This window comes from Lepisma saccharinum, chromosome 29, assembly GCF_977018435.1.
Source record: "Lepisma saccharinum chromosome 29, izLepSacc3.1, whole genome shotgun sequence".
Lineage (NCBI taxonomy): Eukaryota > Metazoa > Arthropoda > Insecta > Zygentoma > Lepismatidae > Lepisma > Lepisma saccharinum.
The window spans coordinates 39,655,965-39,669,799 of record NC_139257.1 but is presented as its reverse complement, the minus strand read 5'-3'; the positions used below and the strand labels follow the sequence as shown (position 1 = coordinate 39,669,799).

The 13,835-nt window shown below is 37.1% G+C and overlaps 1 protein-coding gene across 19 annotated transcripts in view; it reads left to right on the top strand.

Annotated features, from left to right (window-relative positions):
- The window catches only part of trol (terribly reduced optic lobes), a 1,072,318-nt gene that overhangs the window by 752,052 nt on the left and 306,431 nt on the right, over nt 1-13,835 (top strand). For all 19 annotated transcript variants that reach the window (XM_083114888.1, XM_083114893.1, XM_083114886.1 and 16 more), the window contains 2 exons: nt 4,700-4,813; nt 5,996-6,112. In XM_083114888.1, coding sequence (XP_082971014.1) covers nt 4,700-4,813; nt 5,996-6,112 — 231 coding nt within the window. The remainder of the gene's footprint in view (nt 1-4,699; nt 4,814-5,995; nt 6,113-13,835) is intronic.

The following is a 13,835-nucleotide window of genomic DNA, read 5'->3' as shown; positions in this document are numbered from 1 at the left end:
CCCCACCCCATGGCTTCATGTTTACACCAGGGAGGGATGGTAGGGAAAACACAATAACCCCTTGTTTGTTGGAGAGAGAGGGAAAGTATATGGTTGGAATCAATTCTAACTTCTCATAACTTCGCTCCCAGCATCTCACTTCTGAAGTTTTCGTTTAGTTTATTACTTTTCTGGTGGCTTAATGTTTTTGAACTCGATGACATATATTTCCTACAGATGTTAGAACCAAGTCAGGGTTCAGAATTTTTCATTTTTTCTGCTGTCATCAATGTGTCAAGAGATGTAGACTTGCTAGGGCGACTGCAGAAATTACAACTTCAGAAATTACAACTTCTGCCCAGGTCATGCTAGTGCTTAGATTGCTTTTCTGGTTAGGTCTGTTTAAGCCAGAACAGCTGGCTCCCATCACTGGAACAGGAGGAGTCATTGTCTTTACTGGTGCATGCTGAGAGTGAGCGATGTTTCCCACTGAAGTTGTCAGGATAATTTAAAGTTTAAAGTCCCAGAAGGCAGTAATAAGGGCACTTTTCTGATGGCTATCTGCCTTTCCCAATTTCGACCAAAATGCAGCTTAAGAAATTTTTATCGTGACAGGAGTGAAATGTAGACTGGTTGAAGATTAAAGAGTTCAATTGCGGGTCCACACTGGTTTCCATGTCAGAGAAAAGATGGCTGTGTCATTTTTCAGAGAGAGAGAGAAAAAAAAAATAATAATCTTTGGGAAGTTTGAAGCAAGACCGAAATAGTAATGTTAAATCGGTCATAAGTTCACTCTGTGCCTCACAACTTGAAACACATTTTCCTCAAAATGTATGTTTGTTGAGTTCATCCTTTGTATCTTCAATGCCTCATTTGTACTTGTAGTGTTGGGTGGTAAAATGTATTGTAAAGTGATCAGAAAATTGCATAATATTTGCGCTGTACACTCACAACTGCATTAACTTTAATGCCCAAGTTGTGAAGGACCATCACTATCTAGAGGCAAAACAAGGACTTTACACGTATATAATATATTGTGTGTAACCTAGGGTGACCAACTTTTGGCCATGTGAATTTAAGGGAGATTTCCAATTTTGAGCATTGAATGAATTTACATGAGATTTAGTTGGAACAAATTTTGATCTTTTTTTCACAGTGTGACATCGCTCCAGCAAATGTTTATGAAATGGATAATATTAAGCAAAATAATTAATTTACATTTTATATAATATACAGATCAAAAATAGAGAATAAAAAATTTACAAATTCACGTGTTTCATAGTTCCAACCCAAATGTATTTGTCCACTTCTGCTGCAGAACTAAGTTTCAAATCAACTACTGCAAGATATGACTTACTTCCACGCATAGACGTATGTTGTTGCGGGGGGGGGGGGGGGGCAAGGGGGCTGCTTCCCCCCAAATTTTTGGGTTTATTAAAATTTAGAAGTTAGGGTACCTGAGCACAAAGTAATAAAGAGTAATATACATCAGAGTTATTTAGCAAATAATCCTGGATGCTGTTTGTATGGGATGGAAAACTTTTTGAGTCTCTTCCTCAAAGTTAAGCCTCAGCTTTGATTCTGACCCCTGAACATTAGGCCCAGTTTAACTCTGGACCCTCAAAATTAGGCCATTTTATTCTGCCCCCTCAAAATTAGGCCTACTTTGATTTGACCCTCAAAATTAGGCCTCAAGTCTGATTCTGCCTCATCAAAATTAGGCCCCAGGTATGATTGTCCCCGTCAAAATTAGGCCCCAAGTCTGCTTCTGCCCCCCCCTCAAAATTAGGCCCCAAGTATGATTCTGGCCTCTTCAAAATTAGGCCCCAAGTCACATGCTGCCCCCTCAAAGTTTGGCCCAATTCTGATTCTGCCCCCCCCCTCAAATTAGGCTCAATTTTAATTCTGCCTCCTCAAAATTAGGCAAAAGTTTAATTCTGCTCCCTCAAAAATTAGGCCCAGCTTCATTCTCCCCTCTCAAAATTAGGCCCAGTTTGATTCGGCTCCCTCGGAAGTTAGGTCCTAAGTTACGCCCATGCTTCCATGTGCCAAAATGAAGTATGCAAGATCTTGCTGTTGACTTGAAGTTTTATATGGTTATTTTGTGGTCTTGGTTGTTAATGAAAAATATGGGAGCCGGGAGGTTCCAAAAAAAATAACTCTAGTACGGGAGGTGTCAGGAAAAGTCACTCTAGTGCAACCAAAACAGTAGATAGCAGTTCCGACATATATCTTACTTCACTTCTTGTAATTTACAGTTCTACTTAGATACTTGGCCAGGGAACAAAAGCCTATTAGCTATTAAAATTACCACCTGAGCGCTAGTGTCGCTACCAATATGGCCACTCTATGTAGGATAAATGTTTGTTTACATTCAGTAGTTGTACGTAAAGCAGCGTGTTGTCATGGCTGGTATGGAAGAACCATTTAAATTACGCAATATTTTTAAATATTGCGAATTCAAGGAACTACAGAAGGTTGTTCGGGATCTCTGGTGACGATTTTGAAAGCCGCTGGCATTGCTGTTATCAACGTCAGTCCGTCCAAACTGTGCATGCTGAGTCACGTCAGTACCGAGAATGCGTGTGCAGAGTGTTGTGCCATTTACCTACAACGATGCCGAAGAAAATTGAACCATACTGGGAGAGCTACATAACAGCCCTTTCCGATGCTAAATATATTTATTCGGCAATCAAAGGAATGTGCAAGAAACGTGGTTTTGTGATATCGAAGAATGGGATCGGTGTGGTATTGAACAAAAAAGGCAAAGGCCGACTGGGCCTAATTCCACAGGGGAAGAAACAGACAAATCCACGAGCAGCTACGAGTCGTACACCGGACATAGTGAGAAAAGCGAAGGCCCTTGTGTCAGGTGGTAACCCTGCCCCCCAAAGGAGTATCGCACGTAAGTTGGGAATGTCTGTGTCAACAGTGAACACCATAATCAAGAAGGACCTGCAACTAGAAATGCGGGATAAGCAGCGAGTTCACAAGCTGTTGCCTCGTCACATTGCGGAACGTTGCACGAACTCTAGAAAGCTCTATGAGACCTATCTTGCAGGGGAGAGATGGAAAAATGGGGTGACATTAGACGAAGCATATGTCTACTTTAGTGACTGTCGCAAACCCCGCACGATTTACTACCGCCCTCGCAACAAAAACAATTATCAAACATTGTATCGAGAATGTCAGGAAAGTTTTCCACGTGGTTTCATGATCATTGCTGGATACTGCTATAATGGCAAGCTAGCAATTCGCCGTGTAGCTAATAATGTGAAGGTGAACTCCACGTACTATCAGGATGAGGTTTTAACACCCATTTATAACATAGATATCCCGTCACTGTATGGGGGGGCCAAAAACCAGGTCTGGGTGCACCAAGATAAAGCATCCAGCCATACCTCCCATTCAACTCGTCTGTTCTTACAGCGAATGGAGATGGAAACTGGCATCCGTGCAATTCCTTACAGCGACATTCCGGTCGAGGTGCCAGATGCGTCACCCATGGACTTCTGTGCATTTGGACTCCTAAAACAGGCCTTAGTAAAGAGACGTCCATGCACTCTCAATGGCCTCTGGAAACCCTGTCTGGAGGAGTGGGAAAAGTTGGACATGATAACTCTTCGGAAAAGTCTGTTGCAATGGAAATTATGTTGTCAGGCTATAGCGCGGAATTCTGGTTTTCAAATTGAGCCTGATCGTTGGTGGCGACATGGGTTTTCATGAACTTATCACCCCTCCAACATTGTCCTCAGAGATCCCGAACGACCTTCTGTATAACGAAGGTGAAGCTGTGCTGAGAAGGAAGCATTTAATTATGATAGGCAAAAATAACACTGAAAATGCAGACGAAATACGCACTGTTTCGTCTGCACCTCAGGTTGTAACTGGGGCTCTCTGGAATGATTTAAAAATAAAGCAAGAAAATGACAACATATCGTTGCAGTTCTTCCTGGTTTTCTTTTTCTGGTTATCTTTATGATTACAGACATTAATTAATTCTCAAACTATTTTCATCTTCACACTTATAGACTTGCACCTGTTCCAAATTTCATACATTATACATTGTTTATCTGGATGCATTAGGCAAGATGCTTCATAGCTTTTTGGAAAAAAAAAAAATGTTCATAAAGTACAATTAGAACTTTAGTTTCATGGTAATAGAATCGTCTTTCGGAAAATAAAATGAACAGACTCGCGCATTCTTCGCGAATTCATGTAATCCTCCATGCCAATCTTCTGTCAATCAATTCGTTTGACCGTGATTTATTTACAAATTTTATTTTGTTGATTTCACAGGCTGGAAACATGTAAACTTTTCACTTGTCTTGATTCTCAAAACGATTGCAAAAAACTGAACAGTAAACGACAAAACGTTACTCTTTCGAACATTTCCCATGCTTTGAACGACTTCAACACAACATAGTATCCTATAGAGTAGTTCCGGAAAATCCCACCAGATGTCATATTGGATAATTTTAATTGCTAGTAGCAGGACAATATTTCAGGTTAAATTTGGTTACAAGGTAAGGTAACTTATGTACTACTACAAAGACTGAAGTAAGTTACATGTTGTTATTGTTTATGTCAAAATAGTTGTAAAATTCCCAACCCGAGGTATCAACCTTTTTAATGTATTTAATTAATGTTCTCATTTTGCAAAAGAATCTGAACTTTTTAAAAATTGAACAGAACCTAATTTCATAATTAAATTTTGCAGCTACCACATGCGCCGCTAACGAATTCCAATGCCGCGACAGGCAGTGCATAAATGCAGCTCTGAAGTGCAACCGAGCGTATGATTGTTCTGATGGTAGCGACGAAGAGAATTGTGGTGAGTTTAATCATTATTAAGTTGGCTGTATGGAAAATGGGGTAAACTGTAGGATTTATACTTTCTCCAATGTTTACTTTGGTAAATTTTATCTATCCAAGCAATTATTGTTTGTTTTTTCTGATGTGGACAAAAGGCTTAATGGTGTTACTATTTACCAGGGCTGAAAATGTTAAAAGCTTAAACAAAAATGTTAAAACAAAGGAAAAATGGAAGTGGAGAGAAGTCCTAGTTGCAGTTTGTGTGGATGTCCTGTTAATTTTCCTATTTTGTTCTTTTTAATCGGTGTTTTGCTGATTTATTTGTACAGTTTATTTGATTTACCTATATTTTAAATTGTTTGGATATACAGGGTGTCCGAAATGAAATGCCCTAATTTTAAATACTTATATTAAACATAATATACAGGCAAGAATAGTGTTATAGGTGGTATATGGTAGCTTAGCTGTGGAAATTTTAAATAGGTAATGAATTTAAGGATTCATTTATTTTGTATTGTTTCAGGTAGTGAAAATGACAACCAATGCTGAAAGAGTGCAAACTGTGTGGTGGTACACAGAATAGGGATGCATAAAGCTTAAGATGCTCGTGAAGCACATCGTGGACTGTGGATTTTGGGAGAGCAATCTCACGTGACGCCATACGAACAGATTTCTTGGGACGTCGTGCAAATGCATCTGCAATACGCTGAACGTTTTCCTCTGATGTCCGTGATCGGCCACCACCATGCCTCTTAGCAACAGATCAAATCTCTAGAAACGCTGCTTTCCACGCCTTGATTCTCTTGGCATCGGGAGGGTCTCTGTGATACTCTGCACGAAACCGTCGTTGAACTGCAATAATGGATCCGAATTCTGCTTACCATCACACATTTGCACTTTTTCAGCATTGGTTGTCATTTTCACCCCCTGGAACAATACAAAATAAACGAATCCTTACAATTCATTACCTATTTAAAATTTCCACAGCTAAGCTACCATATACCACCTACCATACTGTTCTTGCCTGTATATTATGTTTAATATATAAACATTTGAAATTAGGGCATTTCAATTCGGACACCCTGTATATCTTGTTTACATTCCATATTACATTACTTATATTTTTGCAAGAAGAAATAGTTATTTAAAATTTTCAAACAATTTCTTTCTTTGTTTTAAATATATATATTTTAATTATTAGAACGACCAGCCTGCAGAGCAGACCAATTCAGATGTAACGATGGTTTGTGCCTAAGCATTAACCAAAGATGTAATAATGTTCAAGAGTGTGTGTCAGGGGAGGATGAGAGAGGATGCAGTATGTATTTTATTTTATTTGTTTTCTTTATTCATTTTTTTACTTTAAATTATTGTTTTATCTTTGTATATTAATGACTGCAAGGGTATATTTATCACTTGAATTTTGAATAAATGCAAGGCTTAACACTACAGAGGTTCACTACCTTTACCATTCATATTTACTGTTTAAAAGGTATTTTAAGTTCTTAAAAATTCATACAGGAGGACAAATAAGTTTGTATTATAGGTTTTAACTTTGGTAAACGATGGCTTTGAAGCACGTAAGTTTTCAATGCGTAATCGATCTTCCTATACTTTTTCCCTGCTCGCATTTCACCTAACCCTTAATCCTGACGACTATGGAAGAAATATTTTGACGAAGCTATGACTTATATAGCTTCTATGCTTATAAAACACTGAAACCTGAAGAAGAGAGAAGTTATCTCTCGAAACGTAGTAATTGAAGAAAATGTATTATACTCGCAAAAAACGTAAATGAAATTGTAATTTATATTGACTACTTACCTCCCATTTTTTCTGTTTGAAAAAGAAATTAGTGTAATTTAGATCAACTATCAGGTTGTTGCACATGAAATGTAGGATTTGGAAGTGAAACTTCAAACAACAGGAACTCTATGGAAAAATACCTTTTATTAACACATTGAATCCCAGGGTATTTAAATTGGCAATAACTCCGTAACCCAGGCATTTTATGTGATTTTCAACAATCTGTAACAAATAATTTTTTGGTCTTACTATACATGTGTTATACATCAAAATAAAGGCAATTTCTTTGCCTAGGTGATAAAAGTGAAAACAATTAGAATCTGTGTATTCTTGCGTGTGCTAGAGATGTTCAACATAGTCTTTGTTTTTCATATAATGAAAAAGTCCGAACTTCTAATACTAAACATATCTACCCTTAGTATGAAACACAGGCGGTGTGCAAGTAAATAACTCATTACAAGTAAATAAATAAGTGTTCCATTTCTTTCGATATCCAGGAAGGGGAACTTGAGTCCCCCCTGCTCCCATATGAGCGCCCATGGTCAAGTGTGCGTATGTGTGTGTGATGATAAATCACTAAAAATGTAGACCTAGTTACTGCAATCAATGAAATGAATGTGCTTTCCATTCAATGAGAAGATTGTTCGAAATTTCACCACCAGGGTGCAGCACAATGCAGAGGCATACCAAGAGAACTCCCAGGAACATTCTCACGTGCATGGCCCAGCATTGTAACTCCAAACATTCAAGTGATATTGCCCGTACTATGCACCTGCATGGGACATTGCTAAATTGGCCGTATTTTCCTGTTATGAGTGTTAAAGCTGTGAAGTCTGAAACCATCCATGAATGCTCTACACACCTGCAGCAAAAATGTGTGGTTATTCTCGACATTTCTCTTCCGAGCTTATCGCGTACTCTCTTCAAGTCCTTTATGTACCCCCTGGCGTATGTGTACCACAGTTTGAGAACCACTGGTCTAAATGCTTAAAGACGTGATGGTTAGCGAGAGAACTGATTAGTATGGTGGAAGCGGAAGAGTCGCATAGTGTAAGCTTTGTACTTTTTGCAATGTTGTTCTTTCCACCTGGAGTCTTGCGTTGTTGTGAAGCACTAAAACTTCATTTCTGTTGACAATTCTAGGCTGCTTAACTCATAATTTTTTATGTATTTCATCCAGTTTAGCACAGTACTTCTCAGCATTCATTTTTTCAACAGTTTTCAATAACGAATAGTGAATAATACTAGCAGCACACCAAGTCACCGTTGTCTTTCTTAAATCAAGGGTTGACTGTGGGATTTGTTTAGGGCTTCAGGGTTTCTAGCCATTGCGCAGAGCAGTGATAATTATTGTGTAATATCCATTTCTCGTCACATGTTACTATGTGTAAAAATGGAAGGTTTCGTTTCTGGGAGAGCAGAGAAAGGCACACTTACGGGTGACACGTCATGTGTTGTTTAGTGAGCTTATGCTGAGTTAATTGCAAATGCACCTAATCTATGGATTTGTGTTCACCCAGTGTCACTGCCATGTCCCTTACAGTTTGGCTAGGGTCAGACTCCACTAATGCTCGCAGTTCGTCATCCAGAAATCATCATTTCATGTACAATGACCTAATATATATTAACATCAAGAACCAGCTCTAGGATGATAAACTCCAGAAAGCAATTTGATAATGGAGCACAATAAGCTGTAAAAAAAAATTGACCTTGACTGGTGTAAAAATAAACGAATTTACATATTGTATTACATTTTTGCATTTATACATTTCCATACTCATATGTAAATCTTCATCAGGACTCAATAGAAGTGTAGGTCAGATATACAGTAAAACCTCGTTAATCTGAACTAATGGGGGAGGGGGATAAGTTCACCAGTTTAGCAAGAGTCTGGATTAACTGAAATAACCTAAAAGAACAGTTGAAAGTGCATTAAAACTTAGTTTATAGCTACGAAACATGCGTATTATGGTGTATTTAAAGGACTTAGGCCTAAATACACTATTCAAAATGTATTCTAAAATACAAAAACTTTATTTTTTACTTACGTTTTGTGAGTATCTGGTTTTCCAATGAACTATGTTTCGAGAACAACTGTTCCCTTCTTCAGGTTCTTTTACATAGGCTATCCAAAATACACCATAGCCACGTCAATTCTTTCCTCCCAAAATTCCAGGAACAAGGATATAGGTTTGGTTATTAATATAGGTATGGCATTCATTAAGGAGGCACCTGAGAAAACAGTTTTCCCAACTCCTGAGAAAATAGGTTTCCCAGCTCTTGAGAAAACAGGTTTCCCAGCTCTTGAGAAAACAGGTTTGCCAGCTCTTGAGAAAACAGGTTTCCCAGCTCTTGAGAAAACAGGTTTCCCAACTCCTGAGAAAACAGGTTTCCTAACTCCTGAGAAAACAGTTTCCCAACTCCTGAGAAAACAGTTTCCCAACTCCTGAGAAAACAGTTTCCCAACTCCTGAGAAAACAGTTTCCCAACTCTTGAGAAAACAGGTTCCCAACTCTTGAGAAAACAGGTTTCCCAACTCCTGAGAAAACAGGTTTCCAAACTCCTCAGAAAACAGGTTTCCAAACTGCTGAGAAATCAGGTTTCCCAACTGCTGAGAAATCAGGTTTCCCAACTGCTGAGAAATCAGGTTTCCCAATGCCTGAGAAATCAGGCTTCCCAACACCTGAGAAATCAGGCTTCCCAACGCCTGAGAAATCAGGCTTCCCAACGCCTGAGAAATCAGGTTTCCCAATGCCTGAGAAATCAGGTTTCCCAATGCCTGAGAAATCAGGTTTCCCAACGCCTGAGAAATCAGGTTTCCCAACGCATGAAAAATCAGGTTTCCCAACTCCTGAGAAATCAGGTTTCCCAACCCATCAGTATGAGGGAGTAAAATAGGAGGTCGCATTTTATAATTTTATCTTTTTAAGTAGGAAGGGTTCTTTAGCCTGAGATGGTTTTATACAGTGTTTTTAACAACAATGAAGGCCTTGGAAGTTTTAAACGGTCTTAGTATGGATTCCAATTTTTCCTATATTAATAACCAAACCTATATCGTTGTTCCTGGAATTTTGGGAGAAAAGAATTGACATGGCTATGGTGTATTTTGGATAGCCTATGGAACTTAAGAACCTGAAGAAGGGAACAGTTGTTCTCGAAACATCATTCATTGGAAAACCAGATACTCACGAAACATAAGTAAAAAAGTTTTTCTTGTATGTACGCATTGCTTGCATTGATTGATGGGAAACATAGAGTTGAATGTCTGGGAAGCTTCGTTCATTGCAGAAGAACAATGGAATAAATTAAATAATGAAAATGGTAACAGATCCAGTATGGAGTTTTCTTTTTCACAAATGGAGTAAGCCACCATCTTTAAAATTTAATGTAACAGAAAACATCAGAAGACTTTATGTATGAAAACAATGATGACTTTGAATTACCTGATGATATTTGGGATTCATAATTTTAAATAAGAAATAATGTGATCTAATTTTATTATCTGAAATAAAAATAAAACAGACTGCTTCTTTTCACTGTTAAGTTGCTATATTGCAACAATGTAACATTGACAACATCCATTATATAACGGATTCTTTTTGTTTAAAAAATTGCTAACCATTGTTGTATTTGTATCTTTAGTCAACATGAAAATAAATGTCTGACGAAGGGAGCGTGTGTTCTCCTGAAACGTCACAATGAAAAACTGTTTTCTTATGCTTGTAATAACCGTAAACTACAGGAAAATAAAAAAGTTTTTGTATTTTACAATAAGTTTTGAATTGAAATCGGTGAGTAATTCGCACAACAACTAATTATGGATCTAAATACACTATACATTACAAAGTCTGTGGGGAAACATAATTTCATCAGTGGTTGATTGACTTTTATTTTGGTAAGTTCTCTTGTTGACTTCTAGCCACATTTGAAACCTTGCATTCTGCTTTTTTCCTTTTTGCCTGTCTGGATTAAGCGAAGTCCGGATTAACGAGGTTTTACTGTACTTGTTACTGAAAGGAAATGCTTACTTATTCACAAGCTTGCATGTTCTTTGTGTCATAAGTTTCATCTAATCGTTACTCATCTTCATTGGTGTTACTAGCCAAAGGTGGGACTAAACAAAAAAAATAATAGAAACAAATCTGTCACACTCATTTTGACTTTTGTTTTGTATGTATTACTTGAATGTGACATCCCATGTCTTACAGCCAATTCAGCAAGGTTTCATTACACAACAATATTTTATATATGTACAATGATGATATATCCTATGCAAGGAGGACATGTCATTGCGCAGTAGCGTACACAGGATTTCGTCAAGGGGGGGGTGGTTTATTTCTAAAACTTTCTTCAAATTCACATTACCTTTCATTTATTATACTTTAATTAAATAATAATAATCACAATTAATTAATAATACTTATAATTAATTAATTAGCTGAATTACTACTAATAATACTACTTTTTATCAAATCCTGGGAGCATTTTTTTGTTTTTGTTTGGTCAACGAGGTGAGACATTTCAAGGGCGAAGAAAATTCATAAAACAAGAAAATATATTAAAATAAATTGAAATAATGAAAGTATGGAACTCATCCAAGAAGCTGCGGTGGTCTGGTCGGTAGAGCATCTGACAATCACGCGGGAGATCCGGATTCGATTCCCGAAATTGGTTGGATTTTTTCCGGCTTCTTCCCCGCATAAATGTCCCCGATAATTCACATCTGGATTGTCTCACTGTTCTTACCAACAAAACATTTTCCAATAGGTAAGCTTATTGTCGTTTGAATAATTGTCTAGTCAAGAAGGTGAGACATTTTAAAGAGAGACATTGAAACGTGCTGCGGTAAATAACACAATGGGAAGGCAGACTGGTGACTGTATTCTTGTCCGCCTAGCCTTCGTCTATACATTAGCCTCTAACAACGAACCAAGAACTTTCTTTAGTTAATTCTCATTGTTCACACACAAAAAAAAGACATGTTCGTTGAACACTGGCGTACGTAGAGGCATGGCCGATGGTTAGAGGCACATACTTTTGGTAAATAAAAAAGCAAAATTTCAGTATAAAAACAGAGTCAATTTCGGGTTCAAAAGCTGTAAATGAAATGAAATTTCGCTGTTAAAGCGGTATATAAAATTACATTTTGGTTTTAAAAATGTGAATATAATCGCACTATTACACAAAATAAACATATCCCTTCTAATAACACATTAAATCATTACCAGAATATTAAGTTTATTCCTGTATAGAGGAGTCCATTTTTGCTTTTCAAATATTTACAGCAAAATTAATCAATTTTCCTTGAATTGCATAACACACAGGATACTTCAGACTTCAGAAAGTGTCGCGTCGGTATATAAATGGTAAATTTCGTGTTTAAGAGTATATTTCGCATTTTGCAGTTCATTTCGCATCATTTCGTGACAAAACAGGGTAGGAAAATGCACCTCACACCTTTCAGAAACCTTAAAAAATTAACATTGCAGTGTGTTATTTCAATTTCATTTTCTTTTTGTCAAAAACGAAATATGCATGCCTCTACCGATGATGCTACAGCCCCTACCAAAATTTTGAGAAAATCAGAATTTTCAAATAAAAATCCGTTAAGAACTTTAAAAAATCAAAATGTGTAAATACAAAACCTCTTTTAAAGTGAGTCCCGATTACCATTTTTGTCTTTGAATACAATTTTAATAGACTGAAAAGCTCCAAAAATACGAAATATTTTATTATGCATCCTGCCCTCCAAAACGAAGCCATGTGTTATCCACATTTACTATTCCGGCCCCTCCCCCCCAAAAAAACTGCGTACGCCAGAGTATTGAACATTGTTGCAACTGAAATACAAAACATTTTATTTCTCTTTTAAATCATAGTTACCCTCATATTTCACTTTCAAGAACTTGTGCTTATTTTCAAGGCATCACTCTGAAAGATGCGTGTGCTTGGAATGCTGTGCTTTTCTCCATGCTACATGGAAATAATAATTCAAATTATTATTATTACTATTAGTGTAGTAGTAGTAGTAGTAGATGTAGTAATAGTAATAGTATTGTCCCAGATCTTTGACTGTGGTAAATTGGCCATTTAAATTTTTTTCCACAGCATATTTCATTATATTTCACAAGCTCAAGAGGGGGTTTAAACCCCATAACCCCCCCTTGCGTACACCACTGTCATTGCGCAATGTCCCAAAAGTCTGGTTTCCTAGGGAAGTTGGAAATATTGATAGATTTTTTCTAAGGGCTAACCTTAAATCTGTTGTGTACAACACATGTCCACGTTCAATTGATGATCTCAAGGAAAACATTTGTGCTGCATGCCACGCTATCGCACCAACAATGTTACACAAGGTGCAAAGTGCTTTCCATTGTTGTATCCATACCTTGTAATGTTCTGTTTGATACAAGTTATGTTTGGGAACCTAATCAAAAATAAAGAGGCCGGGATGCTTAATTCAAGTAAACAGCAGAAGGTACAAATTGCTTTGGTGGAGGTTAATGTCACGTTGTTACATGACGCCTCAAAGTTCTTCAAGAACTTCAAATTTGTGCCTAATACTTAAGTAAGAAATCGCAAATGAGCAATTACGTCATCAATAACCATGTAGGAATAAGTGGCAATAATCCTGGAAAGCAAGACACATTTTAAAAGGTTTGCACACCATTGCACGATGCATAACACAACTTTTCTACTACAACTACTACTATTGTACTTTAGCAACACCAATTATGTAAATTGACTAGATTGTACCTTTTTGGTGGGTGCGATAATGAGGTTAATAACAATTCTTCGAATTTAAGTGGCAAGAATAATGACAATGTTTTATTCATTAATTAATGGTTTCACATTAACAAGTCAATTTCTCAACAATTACAAGATTGGTTAACACTCACATTTCAAAACTGGCGGCTGTGTTCTTGACACAATGAAGATTCATTGGTATGCACTTAAAAGCAATTTCTTTGTACCATTAACATGTTCTATCATAACAATAACTACAAATTTAAATAGAACACAATTTTGTGTTAAAAGTACATTGACGATTTGGGTTCATAATTAGACACGAATTTCGTCCAGTGAAATCAAATTACAAAACAACTCCCAATAGATATAGCAACATTAACCCAATTATGCTTATTGTTATTACTCGTTGCGCAAGTCTAGATTGAAATAGCAGCCACAACTGCAAGCGTTCTTTTTAGATGCTCTAAAGGGAACTATAAGGTTGT